The following is a 26088-nucleotide window of genomic DNA, read 5'->3' as shown; positions in this document are numbered from 1 at the left end:
GATAAGGAAGGGCTGTACTGCCATTAATGCCTGTAATTCAGATACCCTTCTTGCTGAAGTGATTGCTAGCAGGAAAGCAGTTTTCCAAGACAAGAACTGTAAATCTGCTGTTGCTGCTGGTTCAAAAGGGGGAAGTGTTAACTTTTCCAGCACAAAGTTGAGATCCCATGTAGGTAAAGGTGGTTTCCTTGGAGGCTTTACATTTTTGATTCCTCTTAAGAACTGCCTGAGTAGAGAATGAGAGAAGACAGGAGGATCCATGTTGTATTCTGCTGAAATTGCTGATGCATGAATCTTAATGGAGGAGTAGTACAGGCCATTGTGGAACAGTTCTGCTAAGTATTCCAGGATGTGTGCTATGTTTGCCAATGAGACATTTTCTCCCTTTGCTGCACTCCAAATGAGGAATCTTTTCCATTTGGCTGAATAAGTCTTCCTTGTGGAGGGTCTGCGAGCCTCCAGGATAATGTCCTTAACCCTCTGAGATAAATCTGGGTTATTTTGTTTTATGCAATATTCCAAGCAGCCAGCTGCAGTGTCTTCAAGTTTGGATGTAGGATCTTGTAGTTGTTCTGTGTTAGAAGTAAGGGACATAGAGGTAGAGGCCATGCGTGTGTCCGAGACATGCTTCTCAGTAGCGGGTACCAATGTTGCCTCTGCCATTGTGGAGCTATCAGGATTACCCTTGGTTGATCCTCTTTGATCTTCAATAGTACTTTGTACATCAAAGGAAGAGGTGGGAATGCATATGCTGTCAGGTTTCTCCAGCTGAAGGAAAGGGAGTCCACCCTCCAAGCAAGTGGGTGGTATGCTCTTGTGCAGAATTTCTTCAATTGGTGGTTGTGTGGGGAGGCGAACAGGTCTATTTCTGGAAGTCCCCATTTCTTTGTTATGGTTTTGAAGATATCTGGATGCAGCATCCATTCGTGAGCATCCGTGGTAGTTCTGCTTAAGGTGTCTGCTAGTGAATTTTCTTTCCCTGGTACAAATCTGGCCTGGAGTTGAATGATGAGATTCAGGGCCACATTCCACAGGTCCATTGCCATCCGGCATAGAGGATATAAATGTGTACCTCCCTGTTTGTTGATGTACCACATGATTGTGGTATTGTCCGTCCTTATCAGAAGGTGACCCTGTTGAAGGAATGGTCTGAATGCCTGGATTGCATGTTTCACTGCCAGCATCTCCTTTTGATTTATGTGTAGATTCAGCTGGTCTTGGGTCCATAGGCCTTGTATACACTTGTCCACCATGTGTGCCCCCCAGCCTAGGTCTGAGGCGTCCGTGGTGATGGTCTGGCTTGGATGAGATTTGTGGAAAGGCAGTCCTCTGTTCAACTGACAGGCCTGAGCCCACCACAGGAATTCTTGCTTCAGGCATGGAATTATTGGAATCTGGGCTTCTAGACTGTGCTTGTGTTGAGACCATACATTCCTTAGGTACCATTGCAACTTTCTCATATGTAGCCTGGCATGCGGAATCAATATTATGCAGGATGCCATGTAACCCAGGGCTTGCAGGACTTTCCTTGCAGTAAGCTGAGTTTGTGTTGTTAATGATATGAAATAGACTGGTAGTTGCTTTTGTTTTTCTTCTGTGAGAAAAGCTATCTGAGTTGATGTATCCAGTTCTGCACCCAAGAATGTTATCCTTTGGGATGGTACTAGTCTTGACTTTTGCATGTTGACTGTGTATCCCAAGGCTTGCAACAGTTGTATGACTTTTTCCAAATCCTTTGTTAATTTTGCCTTGTTGTCCGCTTGTATTAGGCAGTCGTCCAGGTATGGGTAAATTTGAATTCCCTGAAGCTGCAATGAGCAATTACTGATGCCAGGCATTTCGTGAATACTCTGGGCGCAGTAGATAAGCCAAAGGGCAATGCTGACAATTGATAATGCTCTGATCCTGCAAGAAATCTGAGGTGTCTTCTGCAATCTGGTCATATAGGGACGTGCAGGTATGCCTTCTTGAGATCTAGAGTCACCAGCCAAGACTCCTTGTCCAGCATGGGAAGAAGTTGCTGGAGGGTCAGAATTTTGAATTTTGGAACAATGAGGTATGTGTTCAGAGCGGACAAGTCGAGAATCGGTCTCCAATGATTTTCTTTTCTTGGTACAAGGAAAAGCCTGGAGTAAAATCCTTGGCCTTGTTCCATTGGCGGTACCTTTTCTATAGCTCTCATCCTTAGTAAGTTGTTGATTTGTCTTAGAGCGTCTGTTTTTTGGCTTGGTGGTAGGTTTGGCATTCCTCTCTTTTTTTGGTAGAGTGTGGAAGTGAAACCTGTAGCCCTTGTCTATTGTTTGTAAAGTCCATTTGTCTCCTGTAATGTAATGCCAGTTGTCGGAGAATAAGGCTAGTTTTCCGCCCAAGGGTGCTTCCAGTTGTTCCCTGGTAGGCGGAATCAGAGCCAAGTCATTGTGTCTGTCCTGTGGAAGTGGTTGTAGTTGAATCTGTGGCAGTACTTCTCTGGTTGGTAAGGCTGCCACTGACGTCCCCTGTAGGCACCCCTGGATTGACCTCTGCCTCTTGGGCGTCTATTTCTGCCTCTCTGTGCTCTGGAGGTGTCTGGAAAGGACCAATTCTTCGAAGGCCAATTTCTGCTAAACCTCGGAGGTTGGACCTGTAAGAAATCCTTGACTGTTTGGACAGATTTTGCTTTTTCTTCCACCTTCTTTAGAACCTCCTGTGCAGGGGAGCCAAACAAACTTTGCTTCGTCATAGGAGCATCTAGGAGTTTTGACTTAACATGGTCTGGTAAGGATTGTTCTTTTAACCAGGCATGCCTTTGAATCACTGTTCCAGTCATAGCTGATCTAAAGGAAGCCTCCAGTGCATCATAGCCACATTTTAAGAAATGGTTACTGACCTGCTGAGAGTTATGTACCAAATCCTGAAGGGACTTGCGGTCTATAGGTTCAGGAGAGGACAGTTTTTTATTTAGCTGGTCTAACAAAAATTCCTGGTACTGAATCATGTGAAATTGACAGTTTAAGGCCCTGGCCGAAAGAGTAGCAGAAGTATAAACCTTTTACCCCATCTCTAATGCTCTAGATTCCCTTTCAGAGGGGAGAGGGTTTTTGGCAGAGGCAGCTGCCACAGCTTTAGAGCCCTGTGAAATGGTTTCAGGATCTGCAACAGGAGCCTTATACAAATGGTAGTGTGTATCCGGGACCCTGTAATATCGGTCAGGCTTGGCAGGGGCCGGAGGAAGAGAATCAGGGGCAGTACAGGCATCATTATATGCATCATCAACAACTGTTAGTACTGGAGGAATGGCTAAAGGCCTATGCTGCGGTAAGTGTAAAAAAGTCCTTAGCCTTTTCCTTGAATCTGAAAAATCCTGGCCCTGCCATTGAAAGTGTTCCCTCATAGCATGTAAGGTTTCCCCAAAAGAAAATTCTTCAGGAGGAGAAGCAGAAGGAATGGAGTCTTCTGCATCAGAATCCTCATAAGGAGAATAAGGGCCTTCCTGAAGGTCTGAAATATCTGAGTCATCCGAGGAATAGTCTGTAGAAACAGGTTCCGGGGGTTCAGTCCTAGGCCTCTTATCTGGAGGGGGTTCTAGCAGGTAAGGCCTTAGAAGATTTAGCTGCTTTAGCCCTGGAAAAAGCCTTGATAGACATAGACGCAGGGGGTCTAGCAGCCCCACGTGCAGGGGTAGATATGTCTAAAGGAATAGTATCTGACAAATCCTGGGTGCCTGCTTCTGTAGGGGTAATTTCAGTAGCAGATTCAGCCATGCTCTGTGAGGCCTCGGCTATCAGAGGCATGCTTTCGGCCGAAGGAAGAACAGAGGACTCTGTTTCAGCCGAAACCGAGACACTCGCGGTTGGCCTAACCGTGGTTTCAGCCGAAACCGCGGACCTCGAGTGTCGGTCCTTTTCCTTGCGCTTTTTAGCTAATTGTGTAGTCGGAGTCTCCGACGGCATTTTGTAAGCAAAAGCGGGACCAAAAAACTCCTCTGCAAACTCCGACCGACATCTAAGCGTCCGTCGGTTGAAGGAAGCACAGGCTAGACAAGCTGATACGTCATGGTCTGGGCCTAAACAAGGAAGGCAGTAAGAGTGGAAATCCTTATGAGGTATTTGTTTCCCACAAGTTAAACAATTATTTACTTTGTCTGACATCGGCTGAGGCAAGAAAGAGTCCCCAACGGGGTACTTAGCTTTTTAGAAGTCTTCGGTATTAGAAATCTCTGGATCCAACCGACCGGCACTTGCGAACAGCTTCTGCTTCGGGCACCGCGCGGCAAGAAAGACGGAGGAAAATGGCGTCGGCTGATGCCTTTATACCCCAGCAGTTCTGACGTCGGGTGAAGTGCGACATCAGCCGAGGCCAGACCCAGACTTTGGAATCCGGCCGACCGAAGGGCTGCCTGAGGCAGGACAACCCATATGTTAGGACTGCAGATGCATTCTTGAAGGACATCTGTCTTAGCAAAGGATGCGAAAACACAGGTGGATCACAATTGTATTTTGCTGAGATTGCGGAGGCATGAATCTTTATAGAAGAATATGAGAGACTAGTATGAAACATTTCTGCCAAGTATTCCAATATCTGAGGTATACTCAATACTGTTGTATCCTGACCCCTGTTAGCATTCCAGATGAGTAATCTCTTCCACTTGGCTGAATAGGTTTTTCTGGTGGAAGGTCTGCGTGCTTCCAGTAAGATCTCTTGAACTTTTTTGGAAAGAGAGATATCGGAAGGAGTTATGGTAACCTCCAGGCTGTCAGATGCAATGTTTTCAGGTTTTGATGAACAGTCTTGTAATCGTGTTGTGTTAGAAGCAGAGGCCATAGTGGCAGAGGCCACGGTTTGGTCCGAGTTATGCTCAACAGCAATGGGTACCAGTGTTGCCTTGGCCAGTCTGGAGCTATCAAAATGCCTGTTGGTTGTTCTGCTTTGATCTTCAGTATCACCTTGGTCAGCAGTGGTAGAGGAGGGAATGCATAAATTGTTAGGGAATTCCAACTGAAGGAGTGAGCATCCGTTTTCCAGGCTAGAGGATGGTGGGTCCTTGTACAGAACTTTTCCAGGTGATGATTCATGTGAGAAGCAAAGAGATCTATGTCCGGTCTTCCCCATGTCCTTGTTATTTGTGAGAAAATGTGAGGATGCAGCATCCATTCGTGTGGATCCAAGAAATTTCTGCTCAGCTTGTCCGCCAGTACATTGTCCTTGCCTGGCACAAACTGGGATTGCAGATGTATCTTCAGACTTAGGGATTTTTCCCAGAGAATCATTGTTAGTCTGCAGAGGGGATAAGAATGAGTGCCTCCCTGCTTGTTTATATACCACATAACAGTGGTGTTGTCTGTCCTTATTAGCAAATGTCCTTGTTGAAGTGATTTTTTGAAAGACTCGATTGCATGTATCACTGCCAACATCTCTTTTTGGTTTATGTGCAGATGCCTTTCCCTTGGTGTCCACTGACCTTGAATGCATCTGCCCTCCATGTGAGCCCCCCATCCATGGTCTGAGGAGTCTGTTGTAATCATTCGACCTGCTTGAGATTTGTTGAAAGGTATGCCTTTGTTTAACTGGCTTGTTTGAGCCCACCACAAAAATTCTCTTTGTAGACATGGAATGAGTGGGATTACGTTCTCTAGGCTTTGGCTGTGTTGGGACCATAAGCTTAAGTACCATTGCAGCTTTCTCATATGAAGTCTTGCCAAAGGTATCAGAAGAATGCAAGATGCCATGAACCCCAGGGCCTGCAGGATTTTCCTTGCAGTCAGCTGGGAGAGCTTTGCTAGGCCTTTGAAGTACTCTGGTAACTGCTGTTGTTTTTCCTCTGTGAGATAAGCCATTTGTGTTTTTGTGTCCAGTTTGGCTCCTAGGAAAATAATCTGTTGGGATGGCAGAAGTCTTGATTTCTGAATGCTGACTGTGTATCCCAAGGCCTGTAGTAATTGAATGACATAGTCCAAGTTTGCTATCAAGGTTTGTTTGTTGTCTGCTTGTATGAGGCAGTCATCCAGGTAGGGGTATATTTGAATCCCCTGGAGTCTGCAGTGCGCCACTACTGATGCCAGGCATTTTGTGAACACTCTGGGCGCAGTAGATAAGCCAAACGGCAATGCTGAGAATTGATAATGCTCTGTCCCTGCAAGAAATCTGAGGTATCTTCTGCAGCTTTGTCTGATTGGGACATGCAGGTATGCCTCCTTCAGGTCCAGAGTGACCAGCCAAGACCCCTTGCCCAGCATGGGAAGGAGTTGCTGCAACGTCAGCATTTTGAACTTTGGCACAATGAGATAAGTATTTAGAGTAGACAAGTCCAGTATAGGCCTCCATTTGTTTTCCTTTCTTGGAACAAGGAACAGTCTTGAATAAAATCCCTGGCCTTGTTCCTGTGGAGGGACCTTTTCTACTGCTTTTATATTTAACAGCTTTGAAACTTGAATGAGTGCCTCTGCCCTCTGATGAAGTAGCAGGTTTGGCATGCCTTGTCTTATTGGTAAAGTATGGAAGTGGAATATGTAACCTTTGTCTATTAAATCCAGAATCCATTTGTCCTTGGTTAAGATATGCCAGTTTTTTGAGAATAAGGATAATTTTCCTGCCAAAGGTGCTTCTCTTTGAACTTTTGTGGGCGGTATGAAAGTCAGGTCATTGTGGTTGTCCTTGTGGTGCAGCTGGACTGCCTGCGCCACTTCTTTGATTTGGTGGTTGCCATTGGCAGCCCCTGTAGGAGCCTCGGTATTGCCCTCTACCTCGGGCACACCTGTTTTTTCCCCTTTGAAACTTGTCAGAGTCTGGAAAGGACCAATTCTTTGAAGGCCAATTCCTGCTGAATCTGGGTGGCTGAACCTGGAGGAAATCTTTGACTGTCTGTACTGATTTAGCTTTTTCCTCAATGGACTTCAACACATCTTGTGCATTAGCACCAAAAAGCTTCTGTTTTTCCAGAGGTGCATCAAGTAACTTTACTTTAACATGGTCTGGCAGTGGCTGTTCTTTTAACCAAGCATGTCTACGTATAACAGCCCCAGTCATAGCTGCCCTACATGAAGCCTCCAATGCATCACAACCACACTGAAGAAAATGATTGCTAACCTGCTGAGTGTTATGTACTAGATCCTGCAATGCCTTTCTATCAATAGGCTCAGGAGAGGCTATCTTTTTCTGTAAATCATCCAGTAAAAATTCCTGGTACTGAAACATATGAAAAAGGCAGTTAAGTGACCTCATGGCCAGGGTGGTAGAAGTATAAACTTTTTTACCCCATCTCTCCAAGGACCTAGCTTCCCTATCCGCTGGCAGTGGATTCTTGGCTGTGGAAGTAGCCACTCCCTTGGGGCCCTGTGAAATTGTTTCTAGATCCACAGAATGGGCCTTAAAGAGATGTTTGTGGGTGTCAGGGACCTTATAATATCTGTCTGGCTTGACAGGAGCAGGAGGGAGAGAATCAAGGTTAGCACTGGAGTCAGAGAAAACATCATCCAGGACATCCATAACTGGAGGGATAGCTAGAGGTCTGTGCTGGGGAAGCTTGAGGAAGGTACGTAGTCTTTTCCTGGAATCAGAGAATTCCTGACCCTGCCATTTAAAATGCTCCCTCAGAGTGTAGGACTTCACCGAACGAAAAATCCTCTGGAGGAGAGGCAGAGGGAATTGATTCCTCAGCATCAGAGTCCTCATAGGCTTGGAAGGATTCTTCTTTGGTATCTGAATGCTCAGAATCCCCAGAGGCTTCATCTGAAGAGAGGTTGTCGGCCTGCTCAGATCTAGGCCTTTTCTCTGCAGGCAGCTGAGAACCTCTGTCTGGATGAGGGTGAGACCCCCTGATAAGAGAAATAAGATCTGCAGCAAGAGACATGATCTGTTTATCAGAAGAAGGGGCCTGGGCAGTAGGTTTAGGATGGGCCTTGGACTGGCTGGCGGCCTTAGCACGTGCAAAGGCCTTGATGGACATGGATACAGGAGGTCTAGCTGCCCCACGTGCAGGAGTAACCTTGTCCACAGGAATGGTGTCGGGTAGCTCCAGAACTTCGATTTCTGGAGGAAAATCAACAACCGGCACCGGTGTAGACTCCGAGACCGAAGGACGTGTTAACGCTGAGTCGTCGGCCTGGAGCGGTTGAATTACCACTTACGAAGGGACCGAAGCACTCGCGGAGGTTTAGGAGGAGTATCGGTGGAGGACGCGGGCCGAGGATGTCGGTCCCGGTCCTTTCGTTTTTTGGTAAATTGAGATGTTGGTTGTTTCGACGGCATGATATAAGCGAAAGATTCGCCGAAAAAGTTTTCGGCAAATTCTGCCCAGCGCCTGAGAGTGCACTTATTAAAGCAAGCACAGGCAGCATAGGCTGAGACGTCATGGTCTGGGCCCAGGCAAGGGAGGCAATAAGAATGGAAGTCCTTATGAGGTATTTGTTTACCACAAGACAAACAATTATTAACTTTCTCAATTTGTTCTGACATCGGCTGAGGCAAGAAAAATGTTCCCCAACGGGGTACTTAGCTTTTAGATGACTTCGGTACTGAAAACACAGGAGCTGACCGACTGGCACTTGCGAACTGCTTCTGCTTCGGGCACCGCGGCAAGAAAGACTGAAGAAGATGGCGTCGGCCGATGCCTTTATACTCCAGCCGTTCTGACATTGGAGAGGAGGCGACACCAGCCGACGCCGGAACGAGACTTTGGAATCTGGCCGACCGAGGGCTGCCTGAGGCAGGACAACCCATATGTTATGACTGCAGTTGCATTCTTGAAGGACATCAGAAATAAATATAAGAGAAAAATAAGAGAGTTATGTATTTCCATAACGTTCCATTTGTTTTGTCGATCTTCACTAAACCTTGACTGTGGGCTCGGTTCTGAGCCTCGGAACCAACTCGGCCATTTCAGCTTGCATCTTCCAAACTCTTGAGCTAGGCTTTACCCATAATGCTGCTCTCAAAATTACCTCAGATCGAGTTTGCCCAAAATAGTGGAAGACAATTAGCAAATAAAAATAAGAGACCGGATATGTGTCCCTAATATGAAGCCAGTTCTGGAAAATTTTGATCCACTAAGAGTCTCAGGCTGGGGGAAAGAGGGGGGAATGTCAAGGATTACTGAAGATCGACAACACAGATGGAACCTTATGGTAAGACTTAACTTCTTTATCTGATGATGTCAATCTTCACATAATCCTTGCCTGTAGGACAGAGTCTCTAGCTACCTGAATCTTGGGAGGTCTTAAGAATATTCCTAAGCACCATCAAAATTAATGATGCTCGTCCCCTAGAGACCTGATCCAATGTGTAATGAGTGGTAAAGGTATGAGGAAAAGACCAAGTGGATGTTGCACAAATGTGATGTAAAGACGCTCTGGCACAAAAAACTACATAACTTGCCACCCCTCTAGTTGAGACGTGAAAGGCTGAGCCCTTTTGATTGACAGATAAATGTGACAGTCTTTGAGACATTTCACCAGAGTAACATTGGAAACTGGGTTACCTAAAGAATGTAAGGAAAAAGCAACAAATAGCTGGTCAGATTTTCTGAAATCCTTTGTTCTGTGGAGATAAAAACATAGCTGTCTGTGGACATCCAGTGAATGAAGGGAATACTCCCCTTTATTAGAAAAATTAGGGAAAAACACTGATAGTTAAGTGTCTGATTAATATAAGATTGTGCGACTACCTTCAGTAAAAAGGATGGATTCGTCCTAAGGGAGACACAGTCTTTGTGAAATATTATGTAGGGTGGTTTTGCAGGACAAGGCCTGAAGTTTAGATACTCTGCTGGCAGATTTAACAGCCACTAAATTAAAGTTTTCTAAGACAAAAAGTAAGTCACAAGGAGCAGTTGGTTAAAAAGAGATAAATTAAGGGACTGAAAAACTAGTGTTAGATCCCAAGGTGGAATGGGATCTTTAAATGGAGGTCTTAACATTAGGACCCCTTTTAAAAAGGCTTTACAAAGTTTGTATGACATAAGGGATGATCCATCAAACCCCATATGAAAGTTCGAGATTGCTGCTAAATGGACTTTAATTCTTGAGGAAGAGGAACCAGATGGATAAATATTAGCTAAAAATTCCAAAACCTTATGAACAGGGGTCAAATAAGGATCAAGTTAATTCATAAGGGCCAAAGTTACAAATTTTTTCCCCATTTACTTAGATACAGTTTCCTAGTTGAAGGCTTGTGATGGACCTCAATGATTTGATGGAGAGGAAAGGATAGTTAAGTATGCCTGGCAATTATGGGAATTGGAGAAGCCATGCTGCAAGCTTGAGATGATAGAGGTTCGGATACACCATGCTCTCTGGAGGAGACAGATCATCTCAAGCTGGGTCCAGTATCCAAGGTTTCCAAAGAAGATGAGGCCAAAGGAAGGGAAAGCAAACTTCTAGAGTTCAAAAGGGGTCAATGAGGATTATTGAGTTCTCCGACCTCTTGGCTTTCTTTAGAAACTGGGATATCAAAGGAGTTGGGGAAAGGCATAGAGAAGACCAGGGGGGCCAACTGTGGAGAAGAGCATCTCTGGGTGACTCCCCCAGAGAAGGGATTAGGGCAAACTAAATGTTGCACTTGTTGTTTAGAGGGGATGCAAAAAGATTGCAGCAAGGGTGGCCCCAGTGATGAAAAATCTCCTTCGCCACCACAGGATTGAGAGACCACTCATGAGGCATGAGAATGGTTCTGCTCATTTTGCCCACTATTACGTTGAAGCTCCCTGGAATGTGCACTGCTGCGGTTGGACGAAATCACCCATTGCCAAACTCTGAGGGCTTCTCAACACAATGGGTAAGATTTGGTTCCCCTTGTTTGTTGATATACCAGACTGCCAACATGTTGCCCATCTGAATTGCTACTGTTCCTAGAGGAAGGGCATCATGAAATGCTTGCAATGCCAACAGCACTGCCCTCATCTCTAGAATATTGATGTGCAAGTTAGCCTTCAGTTGGGACCACATGCCTTGGCGAGTCCTTCCCAGATAATACTCCCCCCACCCTATCTGGGAAGTGTCCATGGTCACTATGGCTTGGTGAAGGATGAATGGTCAGCCTAAAAGAATCTCACTGGAGTGGAGCCACCACAAAAGATCCTGTTTGCATCGACCGATAAATCAAGATAGGGTGAGACACTGGCTGATCTATCAGAGACCATTGGGAGGCTAGTAATCATTGTAAGATTTGCATGTGATATCTTGCTAAGGGAACAAGAGTGACTGAGACCGCCATTGAGCCTAATGCCTGTAGGATTAATCTAGTTTGAACACATTTGCTCTGGATAATTTGGCTGACCTGAGATCTGATCCTTTGTAGTCTTTCCAGTGCAAGTGAAGCAATTCTTGCAACTGTGTCCAACAGGACTCCGATGAATTCTAATTGTTGCATGAGTTAAAAATCTGACTTTCCATAATTTATTGTGATGCCTAGAGATGTAGAGTGTAATCTCTTGCCTGTTCTATTTGATGCCTGATGGTAGCAGTGAGGAGCCAGTCATCGAGGTATGGAAAAAAAACTCAAAATCCTTACAGTCTGAGATGAGCTGCTACCACTGCCATGCATTTGAACACCCTCGGGGCAGAGGCGAGTCCAAAGGCCAGTGCTCTGTATTGGAAATGACTAGCTCCCAGCTGGAAGCACAGGAACCTCTTGGAGTATTTGTCCATTTTTATGTGGTAATACGATTCATGTAGGTCTATATAGCACATCTAATCATCCTTTTCCATAAATGGAAGTATGGACTGTAGCAAGACCATCCGAAATCTGGTTTGTTGTACTGCTTTGCTGAGCTGTCTGAGATCCAAAATGGGTCTCCAGTCCCCTGTTTTTTTGGGCACTAAAAAGAACCATGAGTAAAACCTGGATCCTATTTGGTTTGGAGGGACTTTTTGGATGACTCTCTTGAGCAGTGTTTGAATTTCTGCTATTGCTGCTTCCCTGTGCTTGGGTGGAACACCCAAAAGTCTATTTTGGGGTTTTGGACTTATAGAAAGTGGGATATTGTAACCTCTGGACAGGATTCCCTGCACCCTTTTGTCCAAAGTTATCAGTTGCCAGGTGGGTTGATGCAGGGATAACAGTCTCCTGACTGCCTCCAGAGGAAGACAATCGGGCCTCCATTCAGGAGTGCTGATGGGAAGCACCACAAAAAGATTCTCTGGACCCTGGTTCTGCAGGCCACTTCTGCCTCTAGGGCGGTGTCTTCCATTACTTCCCCCTCTGCCCCGGGGGAATATCTTTGCCACTCGAGTTCTGGAAAGGCCCTTGGGATTTTTTAAACCATAGTCTCCCACTTCTCTGGTTCCTAAAGTAAGGCTGTTGAGGAGTGGAGAAATGTACACATACAGCAGAGAGTCTTCCCATTTTTCTCACATCTGGTCAGAGTGCCTTTTACCTTAGGACCAAAAAGGGATGATCTGTCAAATGGAGCGTTGATGAATAATGTTTTAAATGGCTCCGCAAAGTCATAAATGTACATCCAGGCATGCCTTCTAATGGCTATGCTTCATGGGCAACCAGCCTCATGGACGAGTTAGAGATCGTTTCCAGGATGGTGAGCTGAGAAGTAACTTTGTCCTGTACCCCTTCAGCTACTGCTCCTGAGAGGGTATCCAATAGCTCTGAGTAGATCCCTCTGCAACCATGTAGTTCAAAGATCTGAGAGCAAAGGTCGATCAAGTGTAAATATGCATTCCAAACCGATCCATAGTTCTAGACTCCTTGTTACGTAGATGGATAGTTGGACTTTCCTCAGCAAGTTCCTTCTTAGTGGCTGCCGCTATCACCATGGTGTCCACGGGTATACCTTTAGGCCAATGTTGTTCCTCTTTAGGTGTGGAAAGGATACAGTCAGGTTTCTTGGGGATCAGTTAGATTGAGTCAGACATCTTCCACATCCACTGAGCGATTGGTTTAAGCTCATCAGTGGGCAGAGAGATCCAAGAAGTAGAAGGTTGGGCACAAAAATCCTCCAGGTATACAGACTCCTCTGAAGAAGGTTGGTGGGAAGACCAGCCACCCCTATGCCTTAGGATCTCTAGGATGTCCCTGAAGGAAACATCAGGGAGTGACTGGGAGAAACCTTCCCCTTCATCAAAGTCAGTATCTTCGATAAAGGACTCCTCCGGGGAGTCTAAGTGCTTCCTCTTGCACTTTTTCTTTGCAGGTACTAATTCGGGGAGATGCTCCAGGGAAGTGTCCTAAGAAGAAACCACCAAAGTGTGTCTTTCCTGGGGCTCTTCTGTCCTCTGTCCCAGGGTACAGATGGATGGAATCTCAAGTTGAGATGATATACAAGTCTGGCCTGACAGGGATGGCAAAGACCGAGTCCCCAATGGACAAAGCCTTCTCCATGATTCTGAAGATTGGAATCCCCCTCCCATAGAGGGATGGGAGCCTGGAAGTGAAATAGACTCCTTCAGAAGAGAGGTCCCACCCTGCACAGAGGAGACAACCCCTGAAACTGAAGCCTGGGTCGATCCAATGAAGGCTGAAGCACTGAGGGTCATGGAAGGCTCCAAAATTAATGAAGTTGATCCATGAACCTTGGAATGGTCAGGGAGTCTTGACTCTGGGAGGGGTCTGGTGCAAAAAGCTCGGAGGCACTCAAGGCAACCTTCAGTTCTGGAAAAGAAGTTGCTACCGGAACCGAGACAGTTGAAGCCGGGAATGTCAGAATAGTGGGCTCCAATGACTCAATAGGAGTTGGAAGAGGAATAGTGGATGGTGTCATAATAGGGCTGGTCCTGGTGTCATTTGGCTAGGAAACAAATATAACCCCCTTGCCATCAGGAGCTGATCCAGTCACAATGTCCAATTCAGAGAGACTCTTAGTGGATCTAACTGAAGAAGTCGGAGACCTTGAGGGTCTCAGATCGATAAAGGAGCTTGGTGGTTTATCTATGAATAGGTCAACAGAAGGAGAATATCTGGATCTTGGAACAAAAATAATTCCTGACTGCTATGGTACCGATGAGTCTCTTGGTGCAGAGGCAGTTGGAGACAACTCCAAAGTCTTGGTAGGTGCCGAATATTTTTGCCATTTGATGCCGTGGTGCTCTTCAATACCGAAAGCTGCTCAAAAACCTTTTTAGGTAGTTCCAAAGTGCTAGGAATGGAGGAAAGTCACTTCTTAGAAGAAGAGGAGGATGATGAAGAACTGGCTTCCATTTTGGTCCCAGAAATGACCTCTTCAAAGTCAGAATAAGTCTGTTTTTCCATTCAGTGACTGTCCTAGTGTAAAAACCATGGCAAACAGAACAGTTTTCGTGCAGGTGAACTTCACCTAAGCAATAACAAACAACACACATGCCAGTCTGAATTGAGCATTTTCCTCTCAGATGTCTGGCACCTTTTAAACACCAAGATGCTCTTAGATGACTTGGCTGGGGTTTCAGATTTATTAGCCATAACACACACACACACACACACACACACACACACACACACACACACACACACACACACACACACACACGAAAAAGAACAGAGAAAGATTACTTTTTTTTTTTTTTTTTTTAACGGGAGAAAAGGAAATGCCAACAATGGTATGAGAAAATATCTGAATCGGTACAAAGTAGTACCAACAATGGTACTGGGAAAGAACTACCAACAGTAGTGCATAAGACAGAAGGAGCGACACACACATGCACCCTATTTAAGCGAGAGGAGCGGGTAGCCAAAGAAGACACTAGAAATAAAAGGGAGATTTATAAAATAGAAAAAAGGATATTTTAAAAGAAAAAAATTACTTTAACTATAAGCCAAAGCTCGAGAGCGGTCGTACACTTCTGACACACAAAGCAGCAAACAAGGTCAGAGGTAATTTTGAGATAAACATTATGGGTAAAGCCTAGCTTGAGAGTTTGAAAGGTGCAAGCTGAAATAAACAGTTGAGTTGGTTCCGAAGCTGCGAACTGAGCCCATAATCAAGGATTATGTGAAGACTGGCATCAGATCAAACAATTAAGACAATCTTATATACAGAGAAAGATCTTTAAAGGGAAAAAAAGGAAGACTTTTTTTAGGAAAGGAAGTAAAAAGAAGGCATGATAAAGATGTATGGAATGGTAGATGAGAATGGGGTAGTAAAATATAAACAATAATAAATGACGGAAATGGTATAAAATGGTAGAAACAATGAATAAGAAGGAAAAAGTTGAAATGGGAAGGTGGATAAGTTAAAAAAAATTTCAGACAAATGTAAGTTTGAAGAAGTTTGAAGAATGATTTAAAATGAAAGCATTACAAGATGTTATAGACAACTGGAAGGAAGAATCGGCACCAGGCTTGGATGGGTTAAGTTACAGACATTATAACTGAATGAATGTAAGGAGGAAAACAGAAGTATTTGTGGAAATACTGAATGAATGCTTAGAGGAAGGAATAGACAATGGAAAGATATATTCTGAAGCAATTAAATTTATATGGAATATAGATAAAAAAAATGTTAACAACTGGAGGCCAATAGCACACGGCAATACTGATTATAAAACCTTTAGGAAAATAATACAAAAAAGAATAAGGATAATTTTGTAAAACATGAAGGGTGAGGAGTATGTGCAATAAAGGCAACACAAAAGAAAGAAATGTTAACAATCAAGAAGCATTAGATGCTAGTTTAAGGGAGGATGAACATGTACGGTTAGATAAATATGATGCTGCTAACCCATTTGATTCATCAAGTTGTGAGACAATGGGGGACATTTTAGGGGATTTGGGGAAAAAGAAAAAGTGTTATGAGATGCCTTGGGTGAAGATTATGGTAAATGTTTGTTAGGAAAGAAAATAAAAATTGAGAAGGGGATGAAACAGAGGTGTCTGATGAGTATGTGTTTTTTCTCCTAGTAATGAATACAGTAATGCAATGAACTGGTGAAATGAGAAAAGCTGAGGAGAATATGGAGAAAGTATAAGAAATAATACTTGAATATCTTTAATAAATAGATTTAATTATTGGAAAAAATATATAACATGGATGAGGGAAACTGTAAGAAGGATGAAAAGGGAGGTAAGTACAGCTTGATTAATGTTAAACTGAAAGTCAGAAGTTTGGTGAAACAAAAGATAAACAGAATATGTTTGACTAGAAATTAAATAAATGTATTAGGAATGAGGTTTGGTAGAAGTTGAAAAATAAAAGAATAATGGAGAAAAATACTGGATGAAATAAATTAGTTGGTAGAAAATTTTCTACTTATCCTTTAGAAAGAAAATGCATATGCTAAATACACATGTAATGGGAAAGTTGGGATATTTAGGAAATGCATATACGTTTTCTACAAAAATAGAAAAAGAATTGCTAAAAGATTTTTTCAGCTTTATTTAGTGATCAAGACTCAATCCAGTTAGAATGTGAATTGTATATAATAAGAAAGATGAGGTATGATTTAAAAAAAACAGTTGTATATCGAGCATCTATACACCTTTTTTGGGTATTAAACATTTTGAAATAGCAAAAAGGTAGCTTGATAGGGAAAATATTTTATGTGAAATATGGATAGATAGAAAAAATAAAAACGGACAGAGGAGTAAAAAGCAGGTGATTACGCAAAAAAGGAATATGATTATAACAGAAATTGAAGAAAATTAAGACTGATGAATTTTAAAAAAATGATAGGAAAGAATGGTGTAATATGTAATGAAGAAATATTTCATACATCCATGAAAAGATTATAAGAATGACATTATAAAAGCAATAAAAACAAATGAAAGGAGATATATTTTTATGAGGGTGGACATTTTTGTGGAGTTTATAATTAGATAAGTTGACTTAAAATAGTATGAAATACAAAGCAGTGGAGAACAAAATGTTAAGATTATAATGAAGAAACATCAAATCATTATTTTTTATATTGTAAAAAGAATGAAGACTTTTGGAAAAAATGTCAAAATGAACAGAAGTGGAAAGGTTTTGAAATATAAACATGAATATAATATTGTATGGGAAATAGGAAAAAAAACATGAAGCTGACAGATGAGATAGGATATTTATGGCAACAGTATGGCTGCTGCGGAAAAGACATGATGAATTGCTGCAAAATAAAAAAAACGGGAATCGTGAAGATGTGTTGGTTATAATAAAAAATATGGTTGTGGAGAAACTGATGGGGAACAAAATGAAAGATGTTAAAGATTGTGAAATTGAAAATTTAAAATATTGAAAACACTGTAAATAAAAATGTTGTAATTACAACTGATGGCTTTGTTTGGTAAATTTAATTCAAATTGATTTAAAATGCAATAAAAAGTTTAAAAATGTTATAATTATTGTAGCAATGCAAATAGAATTAATGTGATTTGATGTTTTAAGACATATATACAAATAAAGCAATCATTACTCTTTTTTATAGGTGACGTGAGATCTTTTACATCTACCTGAGCTACTACCAACTCAAGTAGAAGGGACCTCGGTTTAACAAATCATCTAAAAGACAGCACACTGAAAGGGTGTAGCATCTGCCTAATACTGTACCACACTGTCAATAATCCAGGAACAGAACCCACAGCCTTCTGGGCTTGCAGCACAAAGACAAGCGTACCTCTTGCAACGCAATTAACAACGTTTTGAGGTTGCATCACTTGGAAAACACTAGACATGTTTATGAAGCAATCTGCCATCATCAAATAAAATCTCCTTATCAGGGCTCATTCACCAACCAGAACTCTGCTGAAGTATTGAGCTGTGTTAGCACTTTGCTTTAAACCAGACTATGCAATAGCACATTACAGTTTGATAGAAATGACTACCCTGAAAATTTCATACCAAAATTCCACACAGTTAAAAAGTTATAACCAAAGATAATAATCAGTTAGTTAACATGAGCAGATGAATTATTTCGCATTAAATTGCACTGCAAAACTTAAAATTACCATATATAAACTACTGAATGCAAAACTGAAGCAGCAGAAAAATATGCATACTAATTCTGTAAGTGCAGTAAGGCTCTTGGGGGTGTGTATGGTACAGATATTCTCTCCCATCCAGTGACTGTAAAGCATTTGCCCCATAGGCATGCACCTTATAACACTAGTTTGTAACATCTAGACTATGCACATCTCCTTATGCCATATTGCATACTTAATGTGCATTTTCATAGTAGCTACGTTAAATGTAACCCACAAATCACAAAAATATAACCTAAATATTTTGTTTTGTATTACTTTAATGTTACTGTTAATTTTTGTCAGTATGTGTTTAACAGAAACAAATGGATGCATGGTCTAATTACTGTTACTTGTCTAACATATTAGAAACGTGCCACCATTTTCTGTTGAATATGTACAGAACTAGCTAATTAAACAAAGGGCAAAAACAGACCATTTACAGAGGCTAACATTTGTCTTTGGTTCTGTAGAGTAAATATAATTAAATCAAGGGAACTGGTTAAAAGAAAACAGCCAGTGTTGAAAGATAAATCTGAATCCATAGTCAGAAATCTTAGGAGGAGTGGACATGTCTGTCAATTAGTACCTGAAGTGCTTTGATACTCTGTGCAAAACAAACATCTAGAAAAGGATTGAACTATTTCAGAATCTCGGATGTTAGAAATAAGCACATGGAATGTATATGATGGTAAATATGTTTCTCTGAATTTTCATATTCTTCTTACAGCAAGGTGAGATTAGTGGCATAATTAAATAGTTCAGGTGATGATTTACATTAACAGCTTTATCCTGCAGATTTGTGTTTCGGTTCCTGAAACCTCCAGTGATCCTGAGCAAACCATTTAACTAAATCAAAGGTTATACATCACACCTGACACACTGTCTTTTTTGTTATCTTTCATTCTAGTCCTGCTTCCCCAGAAATTACCAGTCAGTTATGTTCATCTTGATGAAAAGTCTTTTAAAGAAGAGTGTTGCTGCAGAAAGTCAACTCAGGTCAGCAGAAATGAGAGATCTGCAAAACGCTCTTGTTGCCCATCAGGCGCTGGGTTCTGAAAGTTGGATCCCCCTAGGCTCCCTCAAACAAAGGATGTGCAGCAACTTCATACTGAAGATGCATACTCCCAAATTTAACTAATCTCACAGATAACTGCCCACGATACATCCAGAGGGGGAATGAACCTGCCATTGCTCTCCAGTATTATTGGATATCGGTCACATGACAACATCTTTTCTTCCCCATCCAGAGACCACCAAGAAGCCTGCCCCCTCAAAAAATAACACCTATTCAAATCACCAAAGTCACAAGCTGACCCTCATCAGTCACTGCTCTGACAAATGGTCAACCACTGCACTACGAAGAGCCAAAAAATAAATAATTTGTGTTTTATAGTCCTGCCTTGTTAAGATTTAACACACACACCATATGTAAATATAGTGCATCTAACACACCTCAGTTCTTAGCAACATGGTTTTATAGAATGCAATCATTATAAGCTTCTCATGCTTTTCCTAGAGCTTTCCCAAGTGCCCAGAATACATCTCTGGTTAATTCTATTTCACCTCTACACTACACCCAGTATTACAACTGTGTCTGAAGTGGAACCCAAGGCATCCTGGGGGAGGGGGTGCAGTGCTGTCCAATATCTGGCAGAACTTCTCTTATGGACTTCCCTGATTATCTTCCCCTTCCAGTTATGTAGTTGTATCCTGTGGTGTGAGAATGAAATGCCTTGTTTTGCCTCTGCAGAAACTCAGTCATGTCCCTAGACTAATCCACCTTTGGACTACACACTCCCTACATCATTGCACAGCCTCCATCAGGGAATATCATAAGGATCACCCACAAAATTGTCCTCCTCTGGGATGGTCCCACCAGCATCCCACTTCTACCCATGCATCAAGTACCTGAGCCACTAATCAAACTTCGGTTGCCTGGACTGTAGTCATTGTTTTATCCTTCTATGTCATAGCACAGAGTTGCTTTTTCTAGATACTTCTGCACTGCATCCCTGATTTTATACGTGTGTATTACTAATTTTAAATATGAACGTATGCCTGTATGAACTGATGACAAACAAGTGATGAAAGACAGTTTCAAACAAAAATACATATTGTGAAAATCAAATCCAATACACGTTTTTAAAGAAAACGTTTTTTAAACTTAGCCATTCGTGTCTCAGACAAATGCTAATTCTAAACACGGAAACTTATGTTACTCTCCTGAAGTAGCACAATAAAAAAAACAGCAACAAAAAAGTTCATAGAATAAATTATTATGATTAGTTGTAGTAGTGTTATTACTACGACTATTACTGATCAGTGGGATGATGACCGCCTCTCTTATTCAAGGGCATATACTTCACATACTACTTAAGATAAAGCAGATTTTCACAACTACTTACAACTTGCAGAAAGATTTTGTTGTCTCGGAGGGATCCCACCATCCCGATGAAAGAGACACTAAACATGGTGATCCCAAGGAGGAGGAGTATGACGGCTGGAGCTAAGAAAATGCCTCCGAGAGTTTTATGCCTTTGTCTTTCAGCTTCAGCATAGATACCAATAATTAGAATCACAAGCCCAAGAAGCCAAAATAAGGAAAGAAAAAGTGTTATCTTTATGTGTTTTGAAGCTTTTCTAACAGGCCTACATTAATCAGCAGCTCTCACAAGAGCCCAGGCCACATATTACCAGAATTTCTTTTAATGTAGTTACAACTTTTTAAGGAAGTGCAGTCACTTATGTTCAAAGGAACTTCTTAACTATCTCTGTAGGGTAGAAACTCGCAAAGTCAGTTGTAAACTCCAAGAAACAATGCATATTTAACATGAAAACTGATTAACTTCTCCTGAGCCTGCTTTGAGAACAGTTTAACAGCTTGCCATTGACTGCTTTCATTCTATCCACTTGATTGTTCTTAGCATAACTAGGCTCTGCTAGCATAAAGAAACCACTTGCACAACAATAAATAACATGCTGCTGAAATCTGGGGAACCACGGTCAAATCAACTCATTTTGTTTCTTTGGCAGAATAGAAAGACTACAACATGCAAAGTGCTGAAATTCTAAATATATCTATTTTTCTTCTTAAATGTTATCAGGCAAACAGCCAAGAATAAAACAGTGTTGTCTGCACAAGCAGATGCAAACAATAAAATCACAGAGAGTAAACATATTTTTGTTTTCATAACAAAATATATACTTTCCACAAAAAATCAATTATTTTAAAGGGCCTTATAAATGAAATATATTTTCAGGGTCATTAAAAAAATCCAAGGACTCTGCAGTTAGCATGATGATGAAATCCAGAGGTGCACTGTTTGGTATGAAAATAGAATTCAGAAAATATTAAAGATGTACCCCTGGTATAAACAGCGGCTGCTTATTAGTAAAGTGCAGGGGTCAGGCCAGCTGATTAGAGGAAGCATGATCTCAAAAAATGTAGAGGTCGCACTATTTTATTTATTTATTTTTATTTCACATTTGTTGACCGGGATAGTCCGACTGGATGCATGTCTATTTTCAGCAAAGGCCTGGGGAGAAAAGCTCCAAGGGTAAGCAGATACAGCATTACATAATACCAGCATTACATATTACAAACAGACTATTTACAGAGATTACATAAGTAAGCAAGTTAAACAAGTTCCACATATTAGAGTTAATCCTGAGCGCAAGTCAGGATTAAATTACATTACGCAGTAAACTGGTTAATAGATTTTTACACATTCTAGAGAGAGTTAGCCAGGCTTGATACATTGACATAGCCAGTTAAGTGACAAATGTTGTTTGAGTCTAGTTTTAAATTGATCTAAGGTGGAAAGTAAGGTAATATCAGCTGGAAGCGAGTTCCAGGATCTACTTACAGAGTTTGCAAAGAGAGGGTCACCGGCTGTGTTATTAATTTTGCTAGTCTGAATTAGTAGTTTGTTAGAGGATGGAAGAGGTCTAGGATTGTTATAGGGGGTGATAATATTTTTAAGTGCAGGAGTATGGTCTGGATTATAGAGGATTTTATAGGCCATAATCAGCTGGTTATATTGGATTAGGCTAGGTAGTTCAAGCCACCCAAGCTGATTTAGATTGATGCAATGATGTGTCCTAAAAGGCAGCCCAGTGGCAAACCTGGCAATGTGGTTGTAGCAAATTGAGAGTTTGTTAAGGACAGTCTTGTTTAAATTCGAGAGTAGAGGGGATGCATACAGAACGGTTGAAAGAAGGTGAGAGCGAGCTATGGCAATTTTAGCTGGAGGGGTTAGGAAGGCTTTTATTCTGTAAAGTGACCCTAGTTTTTTACTGATGGTTTTGATAGTTTGGTTAACATGAAGGTTAAATTTTAGATTATTGTTTATGATGTCACCTAATAGTTTTGTAGAGGGGTCAGGGGAGATTATTGTGCCATCATTTGAATTTATGGTATAGGTGAAGGTGGTAGACCTACATGTTGGTGAAAATAACAGCATTTTAGTTTTTTTGGGATTTAGGATCAGATGACTTTCAGAAAGCCAGTTTTCTATTGTATTAAAGGTGGTCTGGGTAGCTGACCATAACTCTACTGGATATGTGGCTGAGCAAATCAGAGTACAGCCATCAGCATATTGGATACAGCTGACTTTTGGGATGACAGTATAAAGGTCATTAATGAAGATGGAGAACAGCAAGGGCCCTAGTATAGGGCCTTGTGGTACTCCAAGGGTGTCAGGTAGAAGGTTAGATAGTTTGTTCTGCCAGAGGACAGCCTGCTGTCGACCATTCAGGTAGGACTGAAACTACTGAAGGGCTCTAGTATCTAGACAGAATGTTTGCAGGGTGTGGATTAAAAGTTGGTGATCAACCATATTGAATGCCTTGGAAAGATCCAAGAAGAGGGCTGAGGATATATAATTATTGTTGCGATTATGGTTTATGGTGTTGGTAAAGGCTAGGAGGGCTGAAGTAGTGCTGTAATGAGGACAGAAGCCATGCTGAGTGTCTGCCATAAGGTGATTCTGGATTAGGTGGTGCATGAGTTGTCTATGAATACATTTTTCTATAATCTTTGCAAGTGGAGAGACTATAACTATTGGCCTATAATTGGAGAATTCAGTAGAGCTGCCTCCTTTGTGAAGTGGGATTACGTAGGATATTTTCCAGATGGCAGGAATTTTAGCTTCTTCTATGGTTCGATTGATTAGTATTGAGATGGGGTAAGCAATAGCATCAGCTGATTTTTGTAGGTACTCGGCAGGGAGTTGATCAGCAGAAAGTGTAGTGGGTTTTAATTTTTTTGATCAAGGTATGGATAAGTGAAGTGGGGACTGGTTGGAAGCTGAATACGAGTAGGTTTCTAGGGGTGCTAATTTCACGACCAGGGGAGCTAGGAGGTAGTTGGCTAGCTAGGGCTTGAATTGTCTCAGTAAAGAATCGGTTAAAACTGTCAGAAACATCTTCAGGGGGTTTATCAATAGTAGCAGCAGTGATTGGGTTTGAAGTTTGTCCAGGATGTAGTAGATTATTTAAACCTGCCCAAAACTTCTGAGGGCTATTTTGATTTACTGTCTGTAAATTACAGTAGTATTGTTTTTTTGTCTTGTAAAATTGATTTTTTTGTTTCGTTCCTGGATTGCCTGTATTTAATGTGATCTTGAGGGTCTTTAGAAGAATGCCATAAAGCCCATGCTTTGTTTCTAATGGTAATTTTGAGTTTAGACTCTATAGAAAGCCATGGTACAGTTTTTGCCTTAGTTCTCTTTGAATGAACAGGTGCATGCAAATCAAGGATCTCAAGGAATTTGTTGTTAAAGTATGCTACTGCTTCCTCTAAGGAGAGGTGTTTTAGAATAGACCAATTACATGAGTTTAGTTCTTGTTGGAATTTGGCAGGGTCAGAGTTTTTATTGTTTCTAACCTTTCTGAGTAAGGGTTGCTGGGAATTAATGGTTTTGTGCTTAATTACATATGTGAGAAGGTGATCGCTTAGGCCATCAAGGAGGGTACCAGAGGTGTACAGTTGGGGGTGACTATTTATGGGTACCCAGTCAAGTATGCTTTCTTTTTGGTTGGGTTTATCTATCCTGGTAGGGGTGGATATCATTTGTGTAAATGCATGCAGGTTAATATGGGTGGTTGGGGATTCTGATGAACAGGTGCCCCTGTCTATGTTAAAGTCTCCAAGTAGTAGGGTTTCTTGGGGGGTAGTGACATGATAGCCAGTGCAGGATATCTTCAAGTGTAGATATATTGTTACCTGGGGGAAAGTACATACAGATGATATTAATGCATTTATTTTTATTAAGTTGCAATTTGGTGGCAAGAATCTCTGAGTTATTAATATGAGGTGGTTGTATTACATCTATGGTGACATTCAACTTAGATATATAGAGTACAGCTATCTCACCCCCCTTCCTCGAAGCACGATCCAGCCTGTGTATGTTGTACTCAGGTGGTAACACTTCATTGTCTTTAGTGTTCGGTTTTAACCAGGTTTCAGATAAACAGAGAATCTCAGGGGAGTGGACATCCAGAAGTGCATGCAATTCATGTACCTTGTTATTAATGCTTCTAATATTGAGATGACAGGCTAGGAGAGAGGTAGTTGGCCTATTAATTGTAGGTTTGTAGCTTAGATTGCAAGCAGAGGGGGTATGTGTATCTTAAGTGGGTGGGCCAGGGTTGGGGTGAATATCATCACCAAGTATTAGGTTGAGTCTATACTTGGTGATGAACTTCAGGAATTTATTATGTTATTATAATAATAATATTAATATTATTAATAATTAATAGTTAATATTTTTATTGTTTGTTTATTACTATACTAAGCTTCTTGGGGCCATTACAGATGGTCAACTCAAATTTGACCTCTATGTCCACCACTGTATAAAGGAAGTCCACCAAAAACTTGGTTTACTATTCAGAAATAAAAAGTTCCTTACAAAGGACTCTCGCATGTCTCTTGCCTATGACTACCTTCTCCCTAGCCTCATCTACAGCTCACAAACCCTAACCAACTTACAGACAGGTGTACTAGCTAAACTTGAAGCCACCTACAACAAAGTAGCAAGGTTTGCAGCAAACCAAACCTCTAGCTCTTATCACTGTCATTCACTCAAGGCTTTAAACTATTTAGTGCTCCCCCACCAACTTCTATCCTCTCAACTACTAGTATTCATTCCATCCTCTATAAGCCCTCTTCCTGCCCTGACATTGCCTCACTCATTTCTCTTTACAATCCAGACAGAAACCTCAGGAGCTCTGACCAACACCACTTAGACGTATATAAACCGAAAACATCAATAGGCCAAAACTTACATAGCTACGCTTCTGCCCTATCCTAGAACAAGCTTCCCTTGGCCATCAGAAAAATAATTCACACACACAAATTCAAAAAAAGCTCTTAAATAATATCTACTTAACACCTGGACATGTCACTGTAAAAACCCTGATTGAACTTCCTTTCCGCTAACACTTTTTTTTTTTTTTAAACACTTTGTTACTGTATTACATTGGAGCGTTTCTCCCCAGGCCTCCACTGAAAAAGGACTCATGTCCAGCTGGACTTTCCCGGTAAACAAATGTAAAATAAAATAAAATAAATAATAATAAATAAATATAACACCACCTCAAAATCCCACTCTCGATGTCCTCTCTAACTAAAACCTCTTTACTGCTCTATTCACTTCTATCTCTAAAACTGCTCTACTTTTGGCCCTCTCACACATTCTCAGTGTTCCTACTGCTCTCCCCAACTCTATCTCCCAACTCTCTCTCATTTAACTTTTCTTTTCCTTTGCACTTTTCCCAGACTCCGAGTTTCACCTCTTGACCTTCTTTACCTTCATTGTGTATGTGTGTGTGTGTGTGTGTGTGTGTGTGTGTGTGTGTGTGTGTGTGTGGGTCTACTTTTCTTTATCACAAATTCACAATCTCGAAAGAGAAAAGTAAAACCCCACTTCCGCGAAAGTGCACTACATCGAAAGTGTACTTTCACGAATGCCGATTCACTGAATCGGTAAAAAATAAACACTTTTGTCCCTGCATCCCCATGTGGGGGGCTGCACCCCCCCTACTTATATATACTAACTTAGAGATTGTACTACATTGGGGAAAAGGATACATTTCCTTATCCCCACTGTAACGTGCTTCGGTGAATCATCTTTCGCAAAAGTGCAATTCCAATGTAGTGCACTTTACTTTCACTTAAGTGGGTTCGACCTTCTGTTTGTCGATAAAGTGCATTTTCGACAAAGAGAAGGAGACTCAAATATATATATA

The 26088-nt window shown here is 41.6% G+C and overlaps 1 protein-coding gene across 1 annotated transcript in view; it reads right to left on the bottom strand.

Annotated features, from left to right (window-relative positions):
* LOC122810542 (tetraspanin-15-like) overlaps positions 1 to 26088 on the bottom strand; it is a 1820183-nt gene that overhangs the window by 1706783 nt on the left and 87312 nt on the right. The window contains exon 3 of the mRNA XM_044082123.1: positions 20244 to 20487. Coding sequence (XP_043938058.1) covers positions 20244 to 20487 — 244 coding nt within the window. The remainder of the gene's footprint in view (positions 1 to 20243; positions 20488 to 26088) is intronic.

This window comes from Protopterus annectens, chromosome 9.part0 (genome assembly GCF_019279795.1).
Source record: "Protopterus annectens isolate FY-2018-M chromosome 9.part0, PAN1.0, whole genome shotgun sequence".
NCBI lineage: Eukaryota > Metazoa > Chordata > Ceratodontiformes > Protopteridae > Protopterus > Protopterus annectens.
The sequence above is the reverse complement of the archived record's forward strand: the minus strand, read 5'-3'. Positions and strand labels throughout refer to the sequence as shown.